The following is a 26,884-nucleotide window of genomic DNA, read 5'->3' as shown; positions in this document are numbered from 1 at the left end:
GATTTGGAGACAGCATCACATCTACAGAGAACCCTTCAAGTACTGGACCCTGGGTGAAGGAGTTTTCTCTGGTCTCTGCCTTTAAGATGGAAGCAGTAGGAAAAGGCCCAGAAAGGCTGGGAGCCAGGCAATGGGAATGACAGGAGTGCTCTGAGGAGCTCCCTCCTGACACGAACAACGCACTCATGTTAATGTCTCCTTGACAGGTGAATTTTACAATGTGTGAAAAACAGTAATCCAGAGATGCTGCACCCCTGGAGGCCTTTCAGCACTCTTCCTGCTCCCCCAGCTCAAGTGACACCTTCCCCCAGCCCTGACCAGTGTCACACCACCGCAACCAGCCCACTGCTGAGCAACCCCCCACAACAAGTCCAACTGCAATTGCCTATTTTAACGTGATAGGGCTTATAGAAACACTAGAAACCCTAACACTGTGTGAACAAGATTTGGTCTCCAAGCATTTTGTCATTTTCTGTTGCCCAAATTCCTAATTACATTTACTCTGAAAAGTTGCTTCTGGTGTCACTGAAGGACCCAGTGTGTCTCATCAACCACAGCATGAGGGAAGGGCACTGCATGGGCACAGAGCCCATTGATATGCAGGACATATACTGTACCTCAGAAAGGTACAGTACAGCCATACTTCCAACAAATTCAGCATTTACAGCTGAGCAGCAGCTGCGAGCCATGCCAAGGTACAGCTGGACCCTGCCCTTGCCTGCCCCTTCCAAGAGAGATGGGGCACAGGGCAGGATCTGCAAACATTGCCAGTCATCACCACAAAGAGGAAAAGAGTTGTTGAACCCTTCCCAGTACATAAAAAAGCCCCACACCAGGCTCTTCAATTTTTTCCCCTTCCCCTCATCCCTAAGTAAAGCCTCTCATTGCTAAGCAAATTTCTGCCAGGAAAATATGTTTCTTGCTTTTCTCCCAGCCATGCAGCGCTGTTTGAGGAGTGAGCTGTGTTTCTGCAGCCTGTGTTGAGACTGCAGTGCCCTAATGGGAACAAACACTCCAGTACTCCAAGTAACGAGGGCCCCTCTCCACGCCCTGAACACATTTAATTGTTGAGTTATGCTTCCTGTTCCTTCTCAATGCTTTCTCTGAAATTTTCTCTCAGTATTTCCAGAAGAACTTTTGACCCCAAGACTGTTTTTAAACTTATGGCATTGTTATCCTGTTCTTCATTATGCTTGCATGGCTACAGGTAATTATGTGTGGATTCCCTGGTAAGACAGGCTCATGGCAGAAAACAACTAGTCAGTCCTGCAGCACAGAGAAACAAAATATGAACTGAGAGGGAGCAGAGTTAAACAAATGCAATTCTTCACATTCACCAAACAGGTTTATTTATCCCCTTTCAGCTACATGTCGCATGAAAACCACAAGTGGGCTTTGGCAGGGATCAGGTAACGTGGATCACACAAGGAACCTTTAGCAGCAGCCATCCTGTTTCTGCTACTGGTAGGAGGGTGAAGACCTTGCAGGGTCATGGATGTCTCTGCATGCAACACGCCTGGCACTGACATGAAGGCACACATCCCACACTTCATGTCATCTCAAAATGATTAAATATGAGTAGAAAGGCCCTGACACCCCACAGCAGAGGGTCACGCAGCTGGGGGTGCTGCCAGAGGTGGTGTCCCCAGGACTTGCCTGCATGGTGAGCCTGGGCCCAGTGAGGCAAATTCCCTTCCCAGCACCCCCTCAAAAGGAAGATATGAGGGTGAGCTCCTTTTCTCTTTTTACAGTTCTATTCTGCATGGAATAGACTCAGCTCAGGGTCCTGCCTCCAGCATCAGCAATAGCAGATTTAGGAATCTGGGAAGAACACAAGATTTAAGTACAGAGGAGCAGTCCCCAACCTTCCATCCCTGCCTCCAGCAACTACAGATCCAAACCTTCTGAGGCAGACATCCTCTTGCTGTGTTTTACAAACCTCTAGAAATTTCAAGCCATTAATATAAAGCTGGTCACTGAAGCTGAACATTTAAAAAATATTCAGACCATCAGATATTGAACCACACAAAGGCAAGTAACTTCTGAAGGAACTACGAATGGCACATGCTTCTGTCTAGGGAGCAAAAATCCCCAAATTCATTGGACACTTTGTAAATTCTTGGCAGGCGAGCCTTCTCTTTAGAGTTCACTTCCCAGGTTCATCCACCAGCCAGCAATGCAATGGCAGGTTCAATTTCAAGCAACAGAAACATTAGTAAAAGTGAACTAGAATTAAAAATAAATCATGCAAGGCAAATACTATCATATTATACTATTTTGCACTTGGACATAAATAGTGACATTTTAGAACAGCAGTATCAACTGCACATGGCAAAATATGGATTGGGGTGGAGGAGTTAAAAATCCCCGAAATGTCTCAGGACCATTAAGGATAACACAACTCTCTGGCCAGTGCTTCATGTCTGAAGTTAAGGAACATTTTGGACAAACTACTCCTGAAAGAATTGCACTTTAAGGACATTATTGTAATCCTTTTTCTGCCTGGCAGCACAAGTCTTAATGAAGTTAAAACTTTAAGGCATGTTTCATGTTAAACAGGGCTTTACATAAGAAGACTGTAAAAGCAGAATTCCATTTAAATTGTATTATGTGATTTTTATTAATGAAACTTAACAAGTGGACTTTCAAGTAAGACTTAAATTACAGTTTTCAAATGTCACTAAACTCTTCTGCTGTGTTCTGCAGAAGCTGACTAGCTCAGACTCTGTTTTCCTGTCCAAAAATGCTGGTGCAGAACTTAAAAGACTTGAAAACAACTGCTCATGGGGAAATTTTTTCACAACCAGCATCTAGAAAAGATAACTTTAATTTTAACTATTTTTTCCCACAGATTTTTAAAATAAGCCAGGTTGGAAGGGACCTTGGGGTGGTGTCCCATTTCAAAACAGTGACAACTTACGACACTTTCCTTAAGAGCCTGGTCCAGCTGAGTTCTAAGTAGCTACAAGGATGAATATTTGAATACAAACCTTCATTCCAAGTGATTGTTTTTTCTGCCTGGTTCAGCCTTTAGGCAATCAGGTGCTAAAACACAAGTCCATCAGGTCTATTAATTATGGCTTTGAACGCTCAGCAGTGGATTGTACTCACAGAGAAGTTAATGACACAATATCTCTGACAAACCTAGACGCTCCTGCAAGTTTTTAGTATCTTCTAGACTTTTTTAAGAATTAGATAGACATTGTTCTGGGTCAGAAAAGGGACAGTGAAGCCTCAGCTGACAATAAAACACTCTGAATTACTCATTATGACATAAGCACCTGACAGCACCCCTTTAAGTCCCTCCAGAGCCCTGCAAAGTGAACAAGAAAATCCATTAACCACTTGTCAGAGGTGAGAAAGGTTAACTCCTGGACAGGGCTGAGTTGAGAGTCAGCTTCAAATCTAAGACTGACTCTTAGGCTGAGATCACAGTCTCACTTACCTGGTGCAGACCTTGAGTACCACCCATCCTGAAAGTCCAATACAATTACATTTGCACTGATTAAAAATAGCCCAGCTTAGTTCCTGCTTTAATCCTCAGCCACACTGTCATCCCTTATCTACAGTACAGATATAATAGAATATATGTGAGAGAAAGAGAAGACACATGAATATCATCAAAAGCGTGAGAGCAGCACAGAGCAGTGATTTCCAGAGCAATTGTGCAACAATAAATTGGACTATACATTCATATAAATTTAAAAATAAAATTTTGTGATGCTTTGATTTCATACTGGCCTTGAAATCATCTTCTAAGCTTTGCTATGAAAAATCCTCCCAGTCTTGCCAGGAGGAAAAAAGCCACATGAATTTTATCTTTTCCATACATTTACCTTCCTCTGTGATATGCAGTATTTGCACAGCCCAGCCCAGCTCAGGCTGCCCAGACCTGAGTGGGATGGATGAGGATAAAGGTAAAAATGAGAGGTTTACACACTACAGACTCTGCCCACCCCAGGCTGCAGAGAGGCCTGTCTGCACTCTGAGGCTGACACAGCAATTGCAAGGGGAACACAACCACATTCTGTGCTTTGGATCAGAAAAGCAATGACTTCATCTGCAGATCAAGCAAAAACAGAAGAGGTCCTGAAAGTCACCAATAACTTACTACATTTCTTTAAATTACATCCTTTCAACAAAAGAAATTACTAGAAGCAGAGAAGACAATGAAAAAAAAACCCTGCTGCTACACCTCTAAAGTGTTTATTTCTGTGATTTCCCCTCAACCTTCCAGTGATGCATTCTGAAAGCCAAGAGCTATTGCCATCAAGGGTGAGAGCGCCCGACAGGCAGGCAAATCCAGCTGGCTCTGAGTTAGTGGCCACCACCACTGCCAGCTGCAGTGGCACTGCGATGGACATCAGGGCAGGCTCTCAACTCAAGTCCAAGCAGAAGGGCTCTGGGAGGCTCATGCAGCTGTGTCCTCATGGTCACGAGCACCTCAACCATCCTGAGCCTCCCTGAGCACAACATTAATCTGGAAAGGAAACACTTCATGAAAAAGCCATCACTGGCAACCAGGCAGAGCCTTGCTGGAATAGACATGAGCAAACCAAGTGACAGATAACTCCCAGTGTGTGCTGAGTTAGTGGAATGCCAGGGAGCTTAATCCTAAAGCCACACATAATTAAATTTTGTCAAAATTGATTTTTATATTTAAGAGCTGCCAAGCCATAGCCTTATTAGAAATTACCAGAATAGAAAGCATGATATGTAGAAGAATTCAAAGTATTTTGATAGTCGAAAGAATGCTTAGATGCCCACTCAAGTTTGCACACAAACACTACACCAACATCAGCATGCTAAGAGTCCCACATTTATTTGTTTTTCTCTTCATCCCCCAAAAAAGGCACCCTCGCACATAGAAGAGAAGACAGTGAAGAAATAACAAAATTTGTCGGAGTATTAAGATGTGTGAGAGTGTTATAAACATTGACTCAAAGTAAGTCAGAGATGACAGGCATGTAGGAAGTAAACATCAGCATCATGAGACTCATCCTGGGGAAAAGCCTTTTTGCTCAGGTGTAAGTGTAAAAATATAAAATCAAAACAAATCAAACCAGTATCATATCTGAGCCATCAAAAGGTTTAACTGATTTATTTTACCAGAAAAGAGTGTGAGGGGAAGACAAGAAGGGAAAATAAGAAATAGATAAAATCTTCAAGTGAATCCACCTGCCTTCCCTTGTCGGAAAACCAGTCCACAAGCTCTTTAGATTAGAAACATAATTTTATTTTTTGTCTGCACCATACAAAAAAGGCCCAGAAGACCTATGAAGTTTCATAGAGCTGCTGCATTACAAATAAATAACAATAACCCTCTTAATCTCTTCTTAATGCAGCCCTGAAGGGAATGCAAGTGAGATTATCAACCAGCAGCATTTATTCAGAACTTCAACTATGGTTCACCGCCAGAAATTCCTATCCCTCCTCCAAAATGTCTGTTGGCTTTGACAGAGCAAATATAAACTTCAAGACTTGGATCATAAACTGTTAAATAAGTTTTGTTACAAAAGGAGGGGAAAGAAGAGCATGTAACTGCGTAAGCATGGCAAGAGACTTTGCATTAGATCCAACAAAAGCAGTGGAAGTGGGTGGAAAACAATCAAAGAGAAAAACAAAACCATGATTGCAACATAGGCTGGAGGCCTCGAGAGCTCCTGTTCCCTGGGCTGCTGCCTTGCTGCAGCTCAGAGGTGGCAGGGGCTGTGGTAAATGCCATCCCCTTTCCAGCTTCTCCCCCACATCCCGTGCAGAGAAGGGCTGGGTGGGGTGGGATTGCCTGGTCTCAAGGATGTGCTCCTTGTCAGGCTGTAGAAGAATGTAACGGGCAAGAAGATGCAAACGGGCTTTGAGAGAGAGAGTAAAAATGTCACACCAAAACCACACTTACAGCAACCAGTTTTTCAGGAGACACATTCACTCCTTTCACATCTTCCTCTTCCGGCTCTTCATTTTCCTTATTGTCAGTGCAAGAGACAGAGTCTTGGACTGAACAAGTGCTAAGCAAGTCTGGCAAACTGGTAGATGGATACTTCAGAAGATCCCCTTCAGAAGATTCCTACCCGAGAGACAACACAATATTTTACATCACATGCAGAAAAACACCAGTGCCACAGTAAAGCTGCCCCATCTCACCTGCCCAGTGTGAGCTCCTTCCACACACTTCCACATGCTCAAACTTTTAATGGTCTGGTTATAAACAGCAGGCTTGGTTTTAAAGTTTATACATAATAAATGTAGGCCAATTCATGCTTAGAATATTTAGATTTCATAAAGAAGAACTTAAAATAAATGCTTCTTCGGCAGCCTGTTCCTCCCCACTTTGGGTTTAGTAAATGTCACTGAGAGTGAACTGAGAGTTGACAGACCTCATTACTCACGCCATTGAAACCCAAATCACACCCTGTGCTCCTGTTCCCTCCCTACGGACGGACGTTCCCTTTACATGTTTATCTACCTAGAGACAAAATAATACACTGACAATGCTACTTAGGACAATACAATGAAAACTAACCCACCAATCCTCTACCAACTCATTCCCGATGCTCAAGCATCTGCTTCCAGTCTTTGCCATGTTTTCTGGTAGGCACACATGTGCCTCAACCAAAAGCAGTGGCCAGACAGGCTCACTGCTTTCAGAAGAAATTCTGTGTTACTGATCACCAGACCAAAAGGCAAAGCTACATTCCTATACCAACAAATAATGAATGCCCAGAGGGAGCTACTAGGGAACACTTCACCTATCTACACCTTTTCTGGGGCTGCCAGAAATACAGGACAGGCTGTATTCCCTACTGCTTGCCTTTCCAAGTCCCTCTTCAAGGATATGAAAACTGTCCAAGCGTACAGAGCCCAGGACAGGCAGATTCACAGTCTGATCAGGAAACTGAAGTTTTATGCCCTAAGTTTTTGCATGATGATTATTTTGATGAGGTCACCATAGGAACAAGCACTTAATTTTAAGGAGAAATAAATGCAGTCTACTGCCGTGTGCTTTGGCAGAATCCAGCTGTCTAAAGGAAACACAAAATGTACCTACTTCAGGACAAAGTGTGGTGTTTCCAGAATAAACACTTGTGGGGTTAATGCTAGACTGTGACCCTGAAGAAGGTCTGCAATGAACTTCAATGTCTAACAGAAATGTTAGAGAAGTCACAGGCTCTTCACTTTGGATATGGTGGAATAGAGACTTTTCTTGAAAAACACGCGCATGCAGCATCCAGGGAAGCCTTAAGAGCAAAAGACATTAAAGTCACAGAAACCTGCTTTGGGTGGCTGGGGAAATCTGAAGGTGAAGCTAAGAAAAAGATCTAAAATTCTGACACAGTGGCATGCTGACACCGTGGAAATGCAGGCATATGAGTGCTCCATTTGGGCCAAGATGTTCCTGTCACCACCTCAAAGGCCCTGGTGACCCCCACGTTGCAGTCAGGTCCTAATTTGAGATCCCTGGGTGCTTTTGGGAGTTGGTTGGCCATGCACCAAACACCTGCGGCAACCCAGGTCCAGGGGCAGCAGGATATGCTCCATGGAGAAGAGCAAATGGAGGTGAGCAGAGTGTTCTTAAACAAAGAAGCAAGATATTATGTAATATCCCCTCAACCTCTTCTGTGATCAAGGCAGAACGAAGAGTCCAGCTGATAAATGAGTTCCACTCTCATTTCCCTGAAGTTTCATGTTCCTTTATCTGTAAGAGCTCCATTCCATGCTATTAACAAGGACAAAATAAGGAACTCAAGCCAAGAGATAATTTTCAAGAAATCTCAGGCACACAGATAGGACAGAGATGAGAGGTACACAGGCTGTGCAGGCAGGAAGCAGAAGAGGCTCCGAACAGCCGGCTCTACTCAGCATGTAATTTTAAGAAAATGGTTTTGGCCAAAACTTAGGTAACGTGTGCATGAATAAATGCTCATCTGCACACTGAGTGACAGTGACAGTACAAGCAAATCATTAATTTGGTCTATACTGTGCTGATTTGCCACAGATTTATGGCAGCTACTGATATATTTCCCCTCGCTGCGCATTAAATTTAGAGCAGCAGAAGTGCACACGTGATTCCCTATGGAAAATACGCCCTTTTCACGCAGCACTTGCTCAAACACTTGCGGATGTACGTTAGTGAGCCCACCCAGGAGATGTCTGTACCTTGCTGGAGACCACCAGCTGCACCAGGCCAGCGGCCGAGCGGAGGAGGGCCACGGCGTCCTGGTGGGAGAGCCCCACCAGCGACTGCCCGTTGATCATGAGGAGCTCATCGCCGGCCATCAGCCTGCCATCCCTGCAGAAACACAGCGGGAACACGGAGCTGCAGGTGGTCCTACCACAGGGCCAGCTCCGCTGGAACGTGGTGGGATGCGGAGGCATGGACAACGTACAATCTCACTATGCTGAGCTTGCACTGATCAGTGCAGTGTTACTTTCTAGAAAAAGGGGCTCAAGAAAGGTGCCCACCTGAAATCATTACTATAACCAGGGGAATTTCACCCTCTTTGCAGGGCTGAGACTCCACAAGTCCTCTCTGTGCCCCACTGGATTAGGTAAGGGAACAGTAGCAAGCCCCATCTCCACCCCATGAGGAACAGCCGGGCAGTCAGTAAGGACCCTGGGGTTGCACAACTGATCCCATGGGAAAGGCACATCTTCCAAAAATGGACTTGGGGGAAAAGCCCAACAAGCCATCAGGCTCCTTGGTTTTCCCTCCACCACCAAGGAAGTGTTTGACCTGTCTACAGTTTGGACAAAACCTTCTAGAAGAAGCTTCAGTGATCAAACACAAAAATAAATTTTTAGTCTGACAATGCCATATTCTCACCCTCACACCATGGGAGGGCAAAACCCTGAACTCCTCTCATGAACCCAGATAACAGTGATGGTTATCCCATCCCACCCACCACCATGAAGGCACCACTGTCACCTCACCTGTGTGCAGAGCCACCTTCCTCCACGTGGGTGACGATGATGCTGTGAGGGGACCGCTTTGACCCTCTGCCTCCCGTGATCTGGATTCCCAGCCCGTCTGTCCCCTTCAGGATGTGCATCTTCCATATGCGGCAACCTTCTCGCTGAGAGAAAATGTGCAGAAAGTCCTTCAATTTGGATTTGGAACACCAGGAGAGGGCTGGAGGGTATGGGAGGGAGCTATTTAGCACCTTGCTGCCCATTACCACACACCTGTATAGCCCAAGCTATACTGGTGTTTCTGCTGAGCTTTGCTATGTTAGCTGTGGTCCAAGCGAAGGAGGCAGAAAGGAGGAGGCAGCACAGAGCAGGGTCAGCATGTAGAAGTTTCCTTGCAGGGGTGTTTGCAGCTTTTCTGAGCCACGCAGAGGCACTGCTCTCAATGCCCTGGTCCTTCCTGGAGCAACCAGTGGCCTCAAACCCCTTCGCCAAAACTCAAGGATGAGCCGTGCAGGGCTGCAGAGGACCAAGATGTGGTTCAAGCGGGACCTTGAACATCAGGTGGTGCACCTGCTGTTGCAGCAGGGACCAGACTTGCATCACACAGCAGTGCTTCCCTCTCCAGAAGGGTTTGCAGGATTTGAGACACAGGAAAAAAACCACCAACTTCAAATTATCGGCTGCCAATCAAGTATGTCTTACTGGGCAGCTGTGGCACAGATTGTAAATAATGAATTTACCCACTGTGGAGAATAATTTTCAGCATAAGCAAGGTAATAAGCAATGTTCAGGACACCTTTATTGGTTTTGCTTATTTTTAATTGCTGTAAAGATTTACCCAAAAAGCAGTTTACAAACTTCAGAGCAATATGAAATGCAAAACAGAAACTAGCTCCCATGAGTCCTACTGGCAGGACTGGGCACAAGGAAACACAAGTGTGACAGTATCAGCAGAGCAAAAAAGGAAAGAGAAAAACAAGCAAGCAAGATAAGTAAGGCAGTTGCCAGGATGCTGTCAAGAGAGGGGAAGAACCAAGACTACAGGATTATGAAAAACCCTTGGAAGTTTTCAAGCTTGTAAGACAGCAAAATGCACAATTCAGAGGCAATTTTTAAGCCATGTGTTGTAGTCACCAGGCACCAGGTCAGCTATTTCTGACTGGGTGTGTTATGCACACAAGTAACATTCTCGCACTACCCAAACGCCCAAGTAGCAAAGATGATTAAAATTTCATAGCAAACTGTGAAGAGCATGCACAAATTGCTGCTTGTTTCTGAGAAGGAGAACTGCTAAATATATCAGCAAACCCAAGGGCTGTGGCAGCAACCTGCAGATTTTAGGCCACTGTTGTTTATCCGAGTATTAAGTGAAAAAATGTGGATTTTTTTCACTTGATCCCTGAAACTTTTAAAATATTACTTTTCCAGAAAAAAAGAACAAAGAGGTCAGTAGCTACAACGATATCTTAAGAATAAAGTGAAAAATAACAATAATTAATTATTATCAATACCAACATTACTAATGTTAACATGAATATTAATAATAACAACATCTATTATATTAATGAATCCTAGCCCTTAGACCACAGGTAGGAGAAACAGAAAAACCAAACCAGGTTCTGTAAGAGGTGACCAAAAGTTTGAGCCTGAAAACATACACCTGTGGGTAATTTGTTAACTTGAATACCTTGCAGATGGGCAATATCCCAGCAGGCTTAACTGGGATCTTCAATGCCTTTATAAAGGGCCAGTCTCCAGCTGAATAACAGGACATGTCAGGACAGAGGATGCTTTAAAATAAATTAAAGTGACACATGAGATGCTGTGTTAAATGCAGGGGCAAGAGTCAACTATATTTATCTAGCTAAAAAACAGAACTGAACTACAGCATGAAAATGCTCCAAAGAAGTTTTATTGCTGTGAAGTCCTTGCACACATAATGAAGACAGTACAGCAGAGAAATACAATCTCTCTACCTCCCCCAACCAAGCCCAGGCTGAAAGGATGACCATCATTCTCCTCATAAGATGCCACTTTGAATGTCTGTTGAAGTGAGGGGAGAACGACCATCCTTTGATGCATCGAACTCAAGTTTATTGATCGATCAGTCACTTTAAATAACAGTGTTAATTAACTTCATGCATATTCCAAAATCCAGGTTTATGATAGGCTAAGAGAGAAAACTCTAACCACTCCTTTTGTTTTACAATACCGTTGATTACACAAAAAAAAACTAGTGTTCCCACTGTGATATGAAAGGTTCCCAAAACTTCCATATCTGTTCCCAGGGTGCCATCTTTTCCCAGAGAGGGTGTTTCGCTTGTTATGGGAAGACTGTCTGAGAATCTTATTGTTTATAAAGTAATGCCTGAGAGAATCTAATTGTTTATAGAAATCAGGCTGGGAACTGCTTTTGGAACTGCTTTGCAACTACCTTTTATTTTTCTCTCAATTGTATGGCTTCATGGCCTTTTTCTTTAAGCCATGCTTGAACTAAACTCCCGACAAATGCCCCTTTGTTAAATCCAGTTTGGAAGCAGACTTTCCAATAAAATTTAACAATACAATCATAAAATTGCCTTCAATGACTTGGAAAAGGTTTTTGGAACATAAGTTACACCAAGGCCCACAATGTGCCTGGCTTGGACTCCTAAGTGCTCTTCTCTATCACATATTTTATTGCAAAAATTCCCAAATTTATTCTTAACTGACCAACTCTCAAATATTCATATACATAGCACTTAATAATAGCAAATGGCAAGACTACTGCTCTTGATGCAAGTACCAATCTCTTTCCTTTTGAATGCCCACTAAAATCAAAAGCTGTTGCAAAGTAATCAAAAGCACTTGCGAAGTAAAGCACTGCTCAATGCAAACATGGGCAGAAAAACACATCCACAAAGACAACAAAACCATCTGGCACATGCCCAAACATGAATTTCTTTCACTCATTTTCAAATGCCACTGCCACCAAGTCCCGTGTAAGAAAACGCTGTCCCTTCAGTCCTCGGTCAGCTGCAGGGATTTCACTGGGAATAAACAACTCAGCGTCGTCAGCTGGAAATCAGAACCCCTCACTGTTCTTTCCCTTTCCTTCATAAAACATTCATAGCTCTTCACTTAACCATGCACTGAAAGCAAATGCCCCCCACCAACACACACGTACCTCTGAGGGATGTCACTCCCAGGTTTTGAAGGCTATGTATGAAGAGCAGACTGCCAGCCTTGCCTTGAGGCCTCTGGAGAAAGGGGGTGTCCAGCAGAACCACCTTTCCCTCCCCATGAAGCTGCTGTGTTCTCTGTACAGAGTAGCATGGGATACTTCACAGCTGGCTAAAAATGGTGCTGCTTTGAACATGCATCTTAAGTGGGTCCATCACAGGAAAGCCTTAAAAGTAAAGCTCTGTGCCAATTCTAAGGATTTATAAATGCATTTAAATTTTACTTTAAAGCTGGTTTTGTTGAGGACTCCCAGGTTAAACTACACAAAGCTTAAATGCTTTAAAAAAGAAGAAAAAAAAATAGTAGTAATGAATGTGTTTATTTTTGAAAATGATGAAGCATCCTATTTTCAAGCTTTCCCTCGTGAACAAAAAGGCTTCCAGCTCACTTAGTGTTTAAATGAAAGCTAGGATTTTGGTGCATTCACTCCACTCCAGAGACTTGCAATACTCAAAGGAAACTCCAAGTGCAGTTAGTTTTGGCATTTTGTAGGTCTGATGTCACTGCCCTTGGAGCCTGCTTAATCCCTGCCCAGAGGATGAGTTTAAATGCTGACTGCTCTTTGATCGCCTGCACGATTCCGGTTGCTGCTCAGCTGCTGTCAGTTCCACATTTCTATTAAGATCTGAATTTTCCCATCCTCTCAGAATAATTCTCTTTTAAATAACTCAGAATGACATCCCCCCAGCTGTGTTCACCAGAGACACAGGAAATCTGTACATGTGACCTCACAGCTCTTGGTGCAAAAGCGCTTGAAGCACAAAGCACACATGCGCTGATGCCAGCTCAGTCTCAAACTCCAGAAATCCTCATCAAGGACAGAGAGCGGGGCACTACCAGCCCCTACCACAGCCAGGAACCAGGTGATATCCAGCCTTGCTTACTCCTTAGGAGACGGAACTATATTCCTTAGCCATAGGCAGGTCACAAGCACCCTGCGCAGCACTTGAGGACAGGTTCATGACATAACTGGATGTTACCATCCGCTACACAACAGTTGGCTTTTGCTACTATATATATGCTTTTGCAAATTATTAGAAATTGTAACTACTTCTGTAGATAAAGTGCAATCGTAATTGCTTTTGTGAACAGTGTAACTAAAACTGCACCTAAAGCAAGGCTATCACAAGATGCAAACCTGCTTGCAAAGGATGTATCACAAGATACAACCACTCTTGAAAAATGTATAACCAAGATAGCACAGGCAGAGAACAAAACACCACAAAAGGAGTCTAAAGTGGCATCAGAAGACAAACCTGGACTGTCCCACTGATGGACCATTGGAGACTGTAGCTGTGGACTTACACAATGCTGTGGCAACCAAAGGCGGAGTTGTAGTAAACTGGCTCCAAAAACATGCAAAATCATGTGAGAAAGTAATGCAACTGCAACTGTATAAAGGATTGCTGGCTAAAAAAATTGAGTGAGCCTCTGGCTGCTGCCATGCACTCAGAGCTGCTACTTTTGCTTCATTGATCTATCCCGTATTAAACCCTTCAAATTTTGTGGAGTGGGCTTTGTTTCTCACCATGACATGAATACTTGTATAAGACAATCCAAAGAATGCCACGCAATTCACCTGAGATTTGGCGAAGATGGACATTCAGAAAGACACACTTGCTTTGAGAGTTTCAAAGCAATAAGAAGCAAAAAATTGTCAGGGACTTGAATAAACCTTGACTCTGCCCAGATGCACCCCATGGACTTTGCCTGAAATCCCAGGCAGCAGCAGCCCTGCCTACATGGATTCCTCCCAGCAAAGGATTTCATGGACATGATGAACCAACATTTGTCAAAGCCAGTCTCAGAGGATGAGATGAGATTGGGTCATCTCTTGAAATCCCTTCCAGACTTGCATTTTTTTACTTCCTTTACACAGCAAGCAGAAACACAAATGGTCAAGTCAGGCTGCAGCTGGACTAATGGCTAATTTCTATTCACCACAGTTACATCACTCTTAGTGACTCAACTTTCCTCCCAACTTGGCTCTTTCAAGCAGGCAGTCCTTTGGACCACAACATCATGCCTCCTCCCGCTTGAATCTGATCAACTTCAAAGTGCTTAGGTTACAAATAATTAAAATGTTTTAAAAGACAGTATGAATATTCTACTTGGATTAATTGCGAAGTGGGGGGCCCACAGGGGAAGGGTCATCTTATGTAACCGACCACAAGTGAGAACAGAGAATACAACTGGAAGCTTCCAGTGGGTCCCCACAGGCCGTTTTTTCTCCGCCATGAAGCCATTGTACATCAGGCAGCCTCTGCTGAGAGCGAGCCTACATCTGGAATGAACTAAGAGAGCTGCAGATCAGAAAGGGAGCGTGCTGCCAGCACGACGTGGGGAAGCTCGCCTTCCGCCTGCTCCGAGTGCACACCATCAAACACTCCATTTCATAAGCACATCATTAATAAAACAAAAAGGAACGTTTTTCCTCCGAGTGTTGAGGAAAATAAATAAATAAATGAGCAAAAGACACTGGAGCCATTCTTTCCCCCGCCTCCCCTTCACTAGCTAATTGCAGGGGATTTAAAAGGGGTTTGACTTATTTTGATGAGGCTGTGTTCAAGAAGCTGCAAATCTGTATATACAAAAGAAAAAAAATTGCTTTGAAATCTTTCATAAAAGAAAAGCTTGGCAGGAACAAGGTGTAAACAAATGGAAAACAGAAACACCGTAAGTAGTTAAAAAGCCAGACAGTAAAATGGAAAATGTAAAATAGTTGTCTATGAAAAAACACTTTCTGTCACAGCAGCAATTCAGATGAAGCTGATACAAATATGTGACAATTTTAAAACAAAAACAGAGATAAGCCCTGATATGACTATCAATAACCATGCAAAGTCTGTATGCACACACCAACTGACTGACATGGACCTGAATGCAGCCCATGGGATGACTCCCGCCCTCAATTCAACATGGATTGTTACTGTCTGTCTGCAGGGACCAGTTCCCACTTACAAACTTCTCAGGGTCTCCCATCAGGAGCAGCAGAAGCAAGCATCTTCCTCACCAGTCACCAAGCTGCTCTGGAAACGTGACACTGAACAGAAAGTTCCAAGTTCCATGCATTATAAAAATTTACTTCGAGAAGCTTCACAGCAGCTGGCAACCAGCATGCTGATCACAAGAGCTGAAAACCAGCACAAAATGCCCCAAAGAGAAATGCATTACATTAGACCTGTAGTGCAAGAAACCCTCTCTACATGAACAGGGAGAACATTGGGATGGTCCCAGCGCACACCACTGCCCAGCATCCTTCACTGATGTGAGATCAATTAAAAGCACTACTCCCAGCACCCTGCCCCACCCTGGATCACATCATGCCTCCTCCCACACTATTCCTCATTCCCCAGCAGGCAGGTGGGACAGACAGATGGGTAGCTGGGGAATTAACTGGCACCATCACATACCAGGTGAGCAGCTTGAACGCATCAGTCTTAAGATACAGTCAAAAGCCATCACTCTTCACATCTCAGATATTAATGTGAATGACTTAGCACCAGAAAATCATGCCAAAATCTGATTTTTGCAGATTCATAACATTAGTGGATAATGAGTGTATTTTTTATCTGATCTTAGCCATTTTATTTTTAAGGTTGATCTGAAAGCAGGACCCCTGTTGTCATCTACTACCTTGGGTTTTGTTTTCTTTGTTGCACAAGCACGCTAAACAACTCCAAGATAAATCAAAAGCAGGGGAGGGAAATAATCTTAAATTTCTTTATCAATAAATTATTCCAAGACATGAGTTCTTTGTCCATCCTTACCGCCTATGAAAGTTTCTTAATGCTGAACCACTGAAGCCTTTGGTTTCTGCCCCTGGGTGATGCAAGCCATACAGTGTGTCTCCTACACTACTTAAAAGAGGGGGGGAAATCCCCAAACCCAACAGGAATCACACAGTATTGACAATATAAATTCTCCATGTCCTCAAAGCCAGAAGCACAGACACAACTGTGATATCATTCAAGTGTTCATTTCTGATCTCACAAGTCCCCTTGTTTGGACAAACAGCCGCCAGACGTTTGGCATCTTTTCACAAAAATGTGAGTACTTTCCCCATGAAAAGAGAAGTGTCCTAGGGGATGAAGCCTGGGGAACAGTAAAAAGCAAAAACATACCCTCCCCCAAACACAAACACATAATTAAAATACACAAAACAGGCAGCACAGCAGAGTGGATGAAAATTTCTCGACTTTAAGCAAGACTGTCGCCCAGGGATCCATCTCCCAAGACAGACTGCTTGTTGACATCATTTCCTTGGCAAGGGCTTTAACATTTTATCAGCCAGTGCAAGCACCTGAACGACACCATCACCCCTCACAAAAACCTGCTGGAATCATTTGTCATCCTGAACCATCACCATCTGGATTGCACCCCTCTGAACTGCTCCACTCTTGCCATCAGCTGAATCGTTATTGAGAGATCAAAGGATTTTCTCCTCTGTCTCTGACCCTAGGGGGTTTCTGCCTGGCAATTGCCCCTGAGGAGGCTCAGGCTTTTACAGGTGTTTGTACCCTACTGGGTACTGAGTACCCAGTCTCATGCTCTTGGTGGGCTTTTGGGAATGGCTGGTTGCTTAGTCTGAAGTTTCTCAGAAAACTCCCGTGCAGCCTGCAGCAGATTAAAGCCCAGCCTAGAGTAGGTCACCACACACTGATGTCAGCTAAAGAGGGGTGTCTCACAGGGACTGGTATTACATCTGTCCACAGCAGGAATCTTTAGGATTTGCTCAGTGCTTTCAGCTTAATTTTTGAGGCAACTCTGCCTCAAAAATTAAGTAGCTTTGTAATTCCAAATTATGTAGCTTTGTAATTCCAACAAATGCCTGAAACATTGCAGCACCTAAGCAGACAACATACCCTATTTTTAGGCATGTCCACTTGGTTTCAACTATTCACACTTAATGATTAAAATATAAAATGGTGTGAACTTGAATTTCAGCTAAAGCTAGTCATTTGCATTTCAGTGAGAAAAGGCCCAAAGACCCACTTTCTCTGTGGGTGGGAAATGCTTTCATAGAAGGGTTTTCACCTATGGTTTATGATAGCTGAGCATGGCTGAGCCCTCCTGCAACAGAACCTTGAACATTCCGGTGCTGCCTTTGGGGATAGCTCATTTCCAAGACTGAAGACCTCGTTTCAAGGTGACACAGTAAAACCAACACATTGTAACTTATCCATTACCAGACCATCTCTACATCCAAGCACCCTTGGAAACTTCAGTACAAAAACAAGATAAAAGGACAGGTCGGTATTCAAAATTAAAGTCTACAGCACCACAGCTGCAGCTATCACTTAAATCACAGCAAAGGCAAGCAGAATCTTAAGTCAGTTGAAAAAATTTGGCAGCAAGCAACTTAACCCCAGAAAATCGGGATGCTTGTTGTTTTATGGCAAGGTGGAACATAACTGGCAGCAAAAAATATTAACTGTAATTTCACTGCTAGTTACATCAAAGCACTTCCTAAAACCCCAAGCAAAAACAAGGCCAAGTTTTGTCAGTGCTGTACAGCTGCAATTAAAAGACAGCCCTTGTCCCTAAGAGAGTTTACAACCCAAAACAGACAACAAAGAGGAAAGACATGCTTATCACAGTGCACATTAAAACTTCAAGACAGCAGATAGCCCCAGGATCCATGTTAATGAAAGTTGGAAGAAAACACAACAGATAAAAAGATGTTAAGAACTGAATCAGATTCTGAGGAAGGCCTTTACATGACTAAAAGTATCTACATTAACACCTAAACCCAGCGTTATTTATGTCTAAACCGTGCATCACAAGAATCCCATAAAAGCCTTGATGAAACTGTAATTACTGCTTAGGCTGCCAAAAAAAATAGATGTAAAGCAACTTAGCTTCAGTAGCTTCACTGGACTACCTTGCTCACAGCAAGTTATACAGTTTGGTACAGCAAAAGGGTGAGAATTTTTTTTTTCCCATCAAGTTTAACAAAATAGTAAAATGCTTAAAGCCATTGCATTATCTCAAGCCTCATGTTTTGATTCCTGTAATGTGCTATTAGCCTTCCTCTTCTGCTTGGCAAGATAAGGAACATTTTCCACTAACCAAAAGTCAAGGTAATGCTGGCATTTACCAACACTAATTGGCAAGTACTGCTGTAGAATGGCTGTCAGCCTTCCCTAACTGCAAAGTAAAATGCAATTCAAAAGCATTCATCCCTACCCAAGATGAGCCACGTCAGTAAGAAAGCAATAATGGGCCCGAAGAATGAAAAGAGCTGCTGATAAAATGTATCATGCAGTACAAAAGCAAGTCCTGGCTGGTTCTCTACATACAGACACGTCTGCGTGCACCTGTATACAGGCTCACACGTCTGGAGAGAGTTGTGGTCCATGCAAGCTGGGCTCAGTCAGGCTGTCAGAGCAAAGCTGGCTAGGCAGGCACACTGCTCTGGGGACTGAGACCAGAGCAATGGCGTTAACAGCATGGAGCCGAGATCCTCAACTACTGCCAAAACCCAGACCTGCCCAAAAACCCCTAGGAGGCAAAGCATTAACATTCCCTTGCCTTCCCCTTTCTCTCCTTTTGTAATAGATGGCACGCTGACTTCAGAAAAGCATGGTGCACAGTTTGCAGAACCATCAGATGCTAATCTGTTTCCATCCTGGAAAGGCATCCCACCACAACCCCACCCCACAGCGCTACCACCACCCAGGACACCCTGAACTCCTCCCGTGCCACGTATCTTTGGCACTGGAGAAATGCTGAAATGCACAGCCCCAGCTCCTCTCACCTGCCTCCCTTAAACATTAAAACATTTTCACGCTGCCTAATGTTCTTTTCACAGTTTCCACTAGTCACTGATAAATTTGGATCTGGATTTCAAGACTTTAATAATTTGGATGCTTATAAAGAAGAGAATTCAAGGCCACTCTGGGGGGTGTCTTGTTTTTGCTCTTAACAGCTGGGTTTTTCAGGGTTTTCAGAGCATCCTGCTGAGGACGGAGGAAGCCAAGGTGGCTAGTCTGTTCTGGTATAATTTATCTTTATCCAAGCTTCCTCTGGCTTCATCAGTGAAAGCCAAACCTGGCCAAACCTGAAAGCCAAACTTCTCATCATGCCAGCAAAACCTGGATCAGTTTAGGTCCCCTCTGACAACCAGACTCCAGCCCCTCACACTCCTAATCTGATCTTTGCAAACCCCAGTCCTACTTCTGATCCCTGCCCATGCCAGCTGTATCTGGCCATCTCTGGGCACTCCTTAGGGGCTGAACAACAACAGAAAGCAGTCCACAGATCTTCTAAAAAGACCAGGACAGAGAAACTGAGAACAAAACTGAGGGATTCTGTCCTACAAGTCAAGACAGTGAAACCACAGGACTGGTATATTGAGTGGAAAGTTCACAGTTTCCTTTTCTTTATAATTTTTAGTGGGCCCCAGAAGCCCCTTCCCATGCTTCTCTTCCATCTATGCCTGTATAATCACCCTGCAAAACTACACTCTGTCTCAGGCCACTGAATAGAAGAAATAAACTTTGATATCTGTGTTTAAGCTTCCAATCTTTACAGGATATGATGGGTCATTACTCCAGCTCAGAGGCTGCCTAATCTTAAATCACTGCCCTTGACTCCCACTGCTGCCAGCCTGGGTCCTCTCCAAGGTCAGGTCTGCTTTCCAGATCTTAGAGATCTTCCTGTCAGGTAGATACACAGCTTTGCTGCTTTGAATCCCCACATTTTTAAAAGTCATTTAGGTTCATCCTAAAAACATTGCAGCATAACTTAACCACCTGTAAACATTAAATGCTGCCTGCTAATTGACAGGTACAATATTTACTGAGGGTAACATACCAGCAGACAGCCTAGCAGATTTGTTTATACACAGTGATAGCAATGCCAAGTGCAAGGAGAGACAGATCAAGATCTGAGAGATGAAAGCAAGCCTGAAGAAGGGCACTGGCACATACACACAAACCAGTAACGCAGGAATCTCCTGGCAGGTTCACTCGACAAACAGTATTAATCTCGCCTGTCGCCTCATGATCCAGCATTGCTGTTATGAGCAGCATGCACAGAGAAAATGGGAGACAAAATGGCAGAACAACCCCTTGCTTGTGGGAGAAGCACCCTGAAAGCAAAAGGCACTGAAATGGAGCGTAGATGCCTCAAAAGCTCTCTCAGCACAACATTCCCTAGGCACTGGCCATGAGCAGGCCACTGGGATCAGCACAGCAGTGGCTGAAGACATGCAGATCAACCCAACCTCCTCTCCCCTATTTTGGTTACAACTTCAAACTAATTTCCTACAGAGAAGAAAAAAAAAAGAATTTTCCTGGACTCCCCAATTCAGTTTCAGTAAAGCTCCAATCTGCCTCCTGGCATGGGAAAAGAGCAGAGGAGAGGGGGACCAGGGAGGTCCTCCCACATCCATGCTGGTTGGTCCCTGAGTGGCTTCTCAAAGCCTTTCCTCCCACCTGCAGCCATCTAGTCTGCCACAGGCTGGGGCTCCCCCAAAAGCAAATATAGTGCTCCCCAGGGGCACAGGGCTGACAGCTGTGGATATTCAATTAGCCAACATGTGGAGGAGATGGTGAGCACGGGGCAGGCAGCAGGGAGGGAGCTGCTTTCCCCATGGAGAGGGTGCCCTGCCAATGCACCCTGTCCCTGCTAGGGAGGAGATAACTCATCCTGAAGCTACGGGAGGTTTGGCTTGCACTTTGAAGCCTGGAAGGAGGCTGCAACTTCTGACAGGATAGCCTGGATGCTGTTTTCAAAAGGCTCCTGACACAACTGGATCTCACCTGCCTGAGTGCCAGGTCATGCTTTGAAAATGGAGCTGGAAGTGAGATCTGAGGCTCTCAAGTGTATTCATTCCTCACCCTTTTTCTTTATTTTAACAGGAAACAAATAATTTTGAAAATTTTATTCACCACTGCCCCTATTCAATACTTAAGAAACTTAATTAGGCCACTCATTACTCTGATAGCAGCTACACAACAGATGCTGTAAGTGATGGGCCTCTGTAAGCCCCCCCTTGTCATTAAAAAGCAAAGGATGAGCTGGGCATACTATTCAGGCTTCAGATATTCACATTTCTCCTCATTCAAATGTCAGGAAAATGTAATTAGTACTGACACAGACGGAGGTCATATTTCCAAGCAAAATATTAGGGGGGAAGGAAATAAAAAAAAAATAGAGAAGCAATTTTACTAAATGACACTAGACCACAACTGAACAGATTACAGCTCTTGAATTTTTCCAGTGCCTCAGCTATATTTTTACATTTCACGAAGCCATCCTTTGCATTAAAAATTTATTTATTGCTCACATTGATACATATATGTTCTGAATTTAACAATTTACTCCTCAGACCAAAATGATTCAAAACATAAAGGTAGCACTAGCACAAGATGGCTCTGGATCAAGAGTTTCTCTTTTTTTACACATATATTTTTGGCTTTCCACTTCAAAAAAAAGTCTGATCAATTTCATTTACAACATGTGCTTAGATACCTTCAGAACAGATTCAAGAAGCCTTTATATGGACCAGAACTTTCAAAACACCAAATGAATAATTTATTTATTTTTAAGCTTTTAATGTTTTCTTTCAGAATGACTGCAGTTATGAGGCTTGCAAGAACACACCCACAAGCACCCTACCCCTTTCTGTGGCACCATAGAATCCAACATGTCTCACTGATGCAAAGAGCAAGTTTTTGCAATTACGCTTCTTTTAAAACCAGAGGTTTTTTTAATTGCTTTTAGCTCCTACAAAGTACTTTAAATTAAATTACTGTAACTTTTCAACCATGATCACCACTACCCTGGAGTAGTGCTGAGGAGCACTAATTCAGAGGGCACGTTTAATTCCCTGCTTTTCTCAACAGAATTTAGTGATGAGATGTCCACTCGCAGTGCTTTGTTACCAGCTTTGAAGTCCTAAAACCAAAACCAGCTGCTGCAGCCAGCCCCGAGCCCAGCAAAGCAGCCTTCATCTGTTTATACTATCAGTGCCTCTGGAAAGATTGGCAGACAGTGCTTCTGGTGATAGATGCATACTGAAACCTGATCAAGGCTTGGGTTATTTTCCTCCATCCAGCAATGCTGCAATTCCAGACAGGCAACAAACCCCAAGATCTCCATTAGGGCAAAGAGAGAAGCAATGAAAGCCCCGATCCCACTGTCGTCCCAAACATTAACAAATTGTCTATCTCATCAACTCTGAGCAAAATCCACAATTACTTCCATGTGGTTCCCAGACACTGGCCAAACAAGTTTTGTATCACAAATAAATGCAATGCGGTCTGGTGCATCAAAAAGGGAAGCTTCAATCCCAATGTTAACATGAATTGCAAGGTGACATCAAGTCCAGGCAGAGCTAAACATGAAGCTCCAAAGGACAAAAATTATCATCTTCTACTGACATCTCCTCCTCCAGTGTCAGAGGGTCATCAGTTGTATCAACAAAAAATCCTGAGGCCAACCCTGACAGGTCAGGAGATTAAAGGACCTACCCGCCATCAGAGATGGAGTATGACAGAGGTTTCCAACAATTACTATTTCACTCTCCAATCCTCCTGCCCCCCTGTTTTAGATGCCATCCCACAGCTGTTCAGTGCCCGAACAGCTTCTCTTATCACCTACAGGCTCAGCCCAAGGTCAGAGCATTGAAACCAGAGAGAATTACTTATGAAATCAACCTAATTTGCTTGCATACCTGCTGCTTTCTTCTCCAGAAGAATCAAATTAAACATACCTGGGCAGCCTGGTCCCCAATGTCTGGCATGCCATCATCTGACAGCTGGCCCCGGTAGGGAGCCCCGGTGCCCTGGTGCTGCTCCTCCCCATTGCTCTCTGCTTCAGAGGTCTCTGGCTGAGCAACCTCCACCTCCATCGGGGTGCAGTGCCCGTTCCCGTGCTCCGAGCCCAGCTTCTCCTTGCTGTCCTTGCTGCCCGGCGTCCTGGTGATGACCCCAAACTTCCTGGTCCTTTTCCCATTTTGAGCAGCTCTGTCTCCGGGCTCGGGGCTGGGCTTGACTTTGGGGTCGCAGCTGTTGCTGTTGTTGCCGTTGGAGGGAGGCAGAGGCGCTTTGCGCTTGATGCGGCGCAACATGATCAGGTAGACAAAGCCGCCATTCCAGCACTGCTCGGCCAGGTAACTGCAAGGAAAGGGATGAGAGATGTGTGAGAGCCACGGACCACTCACCCTGCAGTGCCCACATCCCACCTCAGCATCCCAACTCGCTGAGCCCCGTGATGTTCGTGCATTGTCTCAGCCAGCTGATTACCTGGTGTATGGGCAGGTTAGGATAACACAAGGAATTGGCAAATGTTCTTTCCTCAGTATCAGAAGAAAATACCAGGAATAATTAACAGTCCTATCAGCCACCCAGGCTGATCCCACCACAGCACAACATGACAGCTGATAAATGCCACCAGTTCACATGCCCTGACCTCCATATCTGCAGCACAGCAGCATGTAAAGGTGAAGTAAGGAAAGGAGAGCAGACAATGTTCCCAGCAGAGTATTAAAATAAAGAAATACTTTCTAAAAAAAATTTTTTAAATCAGCAGGATTCATTTGTGCAGAAGCCCATAGAGCATCTGCATCTGAAATGAGCCTTCTTAATGAAACTAATCTTCTGCTTCAGCATATGTACATGCTTTGAAGGCCACTGGGAAAATAAAAAAAAACAGCCACTAGGGTAAGCAGACACAGCACCAATGGCCCCAGTACAGCAAGGCACAGCACTACAAGGCATCCCAGATGCTTCATAGAGACGTGGAAATCAGGCGGGTTTCCTTCATAACAAGCATATTCTAATCAAAACAGGGACCAAGTCATCTCAGTTGTGCAAGGAGCAGCCCCCAGGTTCTCCTACCAGAGCAAAGCATCACTTCCCCTCCCAGAGTCTCGGAACATGCCTTGGAGGAATTAACATTTCTGCTTCAAACAAACCCTCTGTGACCTTACAGAAACTGCACCCACTGATGCAAAAGGGGAATCCAACTTCATGCTTCTTTTAGAAAAGGATATACCTCAACCCAAATTCTTGAAATATTTGGGTTCTGAGCCAAGGGTGTAACCAACTGAGAGTACAAACAAGCTGGAATTTGTATGTAGCAGGTTTGTATGTGCCCTTTCACACTAATTTAGGCCCCAAAACTATATTGCCTTTCTCACTAGTGAAGGTAGCATGAATTTCCCACAGCATTAAGTAAGCCTGTGCTGCAGCTGCAATGAAATTAACTCTTTACTAATACAGAGCAGCAGTTGCTGAACCTACAGCTTTTAGAGGAGATGAGAAACTAGGTGTGGAGTGGAACCACAGATCGTAAGAAAAAACAGCACAGCACAGAGAGAGGAGGAACCACGCAGGAGTCTGCCACCAAGTTTTTTGCCTCCCTGCTGCTTGTAGGCTAATTTTCCGTTTCCCTTTCTTAAAAGTCGTTTGGCCATAAAATAAATCCTTCAAACTTCATCCTGCACAGTGGTGACTTAATGGCAAAACAGGAAAAGCAGCTATGATAACCCCTGAAGCAAAGGGGTGAGGAAAGCACCCACAACTACTCCAAGTAAGCCAGACCAGCCTGGCAGTGGCTGGAAGTAATACGATGGGTGTGTATTTCTGTCCAGGGACAAGGACTGGTATTTTCACTCCACTTCTCTGCAAAGCTTCAATGTCCCCCACAGACAACATTGGCATTCAAATCACTTATATTTAATTAGGAAGACTGATGTTTAAATGAATACCACAACTAAATAACCTTAAAAGCAGCCCTGGAGCCACAGATGGGAAGGACAACTATGCTTGCTGTGCCAAAGTTCCCAATGAATACAAATTGAACTTCAACTCCCTGGACAGTCCTTTCAGTTTTCACCAGGCAATCCTTTTTTTCCTCCCCTTCCCCAGACATAAAGAATATTTAAATAAAGCCCTAAACCCATCTTTTTCCAAATGGCTGAAAGCAGACAGCCAACAAGCCCTGCCAGTTGGGAAGTCTCTGCAGCAAAGGTCAACTGTCTGGGTGGCCACAAGGTGACACTTGGCTCTGGGAGACACATGAAGCAGGCAGGACCTGAAGGGTTAGCATAGAAAAAAAAAATCCTGAGCTAACATGGAATTATTTTTGATTATCAAGTTAAAAGAAGAATTCTTTTAATCAACTGAAAAGGGGCAATTCTGTTCCAGAAACAATATGGGCTGCCTGTTTTTCACATTTATCTTTCAACTCAAATTTCAAGGCAGCCAGTAAAGTTGATTAAAATTCATGATTTTTGCTTGCAGCAATACCAGTGCACTCTGATCCATCACACATAAGCCTGATAGCACTGCTTCTCTTGGCACATGGAAACAGGAAAGCAGCTCCTCTTCCCATAGTCGTGTGCCTTATGTGGGTGCTGCCCACCCTGTCTTTATGCAGTGTCAACTCTGCCTGATTTGTTTCTGTGCAGGTGCACGTATATGGGGCTTTTTGAAACACCAATCTCTGAACTAATTACTGATGTATTTTTTAATGCCAGCAACCAAGTGCATGCATATCAACTACTTGATTTAGGAAGTACGGAGAACAAGAGGGAACTTCACATATGTCCAAATAAAGTAATTCTAAAGAGGCAAAAATAATTTACTATTTCACCTCCACTCATGGCCCATTTATTCTGTTCATAAAGTGTAAAGCTGTAAGAAAAAAGGGAGGGTTTTTTTCCTATCCACTCTTCATACACAATCATCCCTCCAGTCTGGAGCAGGGTTACAGCAAGTGGTTATAGATGCAGCTGCACTGAAGTCAGCAGAGCTGCGATGATTTACTCCATATGTTGAGATGGCCTGCATGTTCCAGGCATGCAGCCTGTACTAACTCACAGGCTTATGTCTTGAGTACTTCTCAGCAGTTCAAAGAACACAGTAAGTTTCCACACACACACAAAAAGAAGTGTTCTCTGGGTCAGTGAGCAGTTACCTTTGCATGGCAGCAAGTCACTGCATACACTGGATCATGTCAGGTATTTCCGGACAGGCTAAGTCCTGCTGGGAGCAGGGATGCAGTAAGTGGCACCATTATCTCCAGAGTTTCTTTCAAACCAAAGACCAGGAAAACTAGCCCTGATAGAACACTAAACTCATAATACAAGATAGGAGACAAGTTGAAAATAATATACTAAGAAATTGTGGTCATTTTATTGTATTGCCCTTCCAAGATGGGGATGATAACCAAGGAGCCTGATCCACTTGCAATTTCTGCTAAGTACATGCCAGCTACTTGGCTGGTTTCCTTTTCCTTCGCCATTTCTTTCCTGTTTAAGTAAAAAGCAAAAAACTAAACCACAAGGGAAGCACAGCAAGCACTCAACACTGTGCAAAGAACATGTAAGGTTGTATTAAATGAGTGAGAACCTTCATATTTTAAATTGTTTTCTATCAATCCAGGAGCATCCCATGCCAGAAGGGGGTATTGAGACAGGCTCAATAAAATGTAATTATACAGTTTCTGGATAGCAGAAAACTGCAAAAATATGGAAAGTACCTCAAATCCACCTTCTCAAGGGGTTGAAACTGTGCAATGCCGGAAAGCTTTTTTTTTTTTTTTTTTTTTTTTTTTTAGATTTGGTCCCTGTAGAGCACTTGCAGAGATTTTTGCAATCAATACACCAACAGTGTCTTAGGCAGGGCAGGATCAGAGCTGATGAGCATACACAACAGCTCTCAACACAGATATGGGGAATCAACAACAACCTCCCAATTGTCACTGAGTTTGAACACAGACCTCAGCTTGGATGGAGAAG

The 26,884-nt window shown here is 43.9% G+C and overlaps 1 protein-coding gene across 1 annotated transcript in view; it reads right to left on the bottom strand.

Annotated features, from left to right (window-relative positions):
- The window catches only part of PDZD2 (PDZ domain containing 2), a 137,794-nt gene that overhangs the window by 45,868 nt on the left and 65,042 nt on the right, over window positions 1-26,884 (bottom strand). The window contains exons 2-5 of the mRNA XM_058824043.1: window positions 22,853-23,255; window positions 8,929-9,071; window positions 8,155-8,287; window positions 5,897-6,064 (exon numbers count right to left, since the gene is read on the bottom strand). Of these exons, the coding sequence (XP_058680026.1) occupies window positions 5,897-6,064; window positions 8,155-8,287; window positions 8,929-9,071; window positions 22,853-23,255 (847 nt within the window). The remainder of the gene's footprint in view (window positions 1-5,896; window positions 6,065-8,154; window positions 8,288-8,928; window positions 9,072-22,852; window positions 23,256-26,884) is intronic.

The sequence above is a fragment of the Ammospiza caudacuta genome, chromosome Z (genome assembly GCF_027887145.1).
Source record: "Ammospiza caudacuta isolate bAmmCau1 chromosome Z, bAmmCau1.pri, whole genome shotgun sequence".
Lineage (NCBI taxonomy): Eukaryota > Metazoa > Chordata > Aves > Passeriformes > Passerellidae > Ammospiza > Ammospiza caudacuta.
This window is presented reverse-complemented; position numbering and strand designations above follow the sequence as displayed.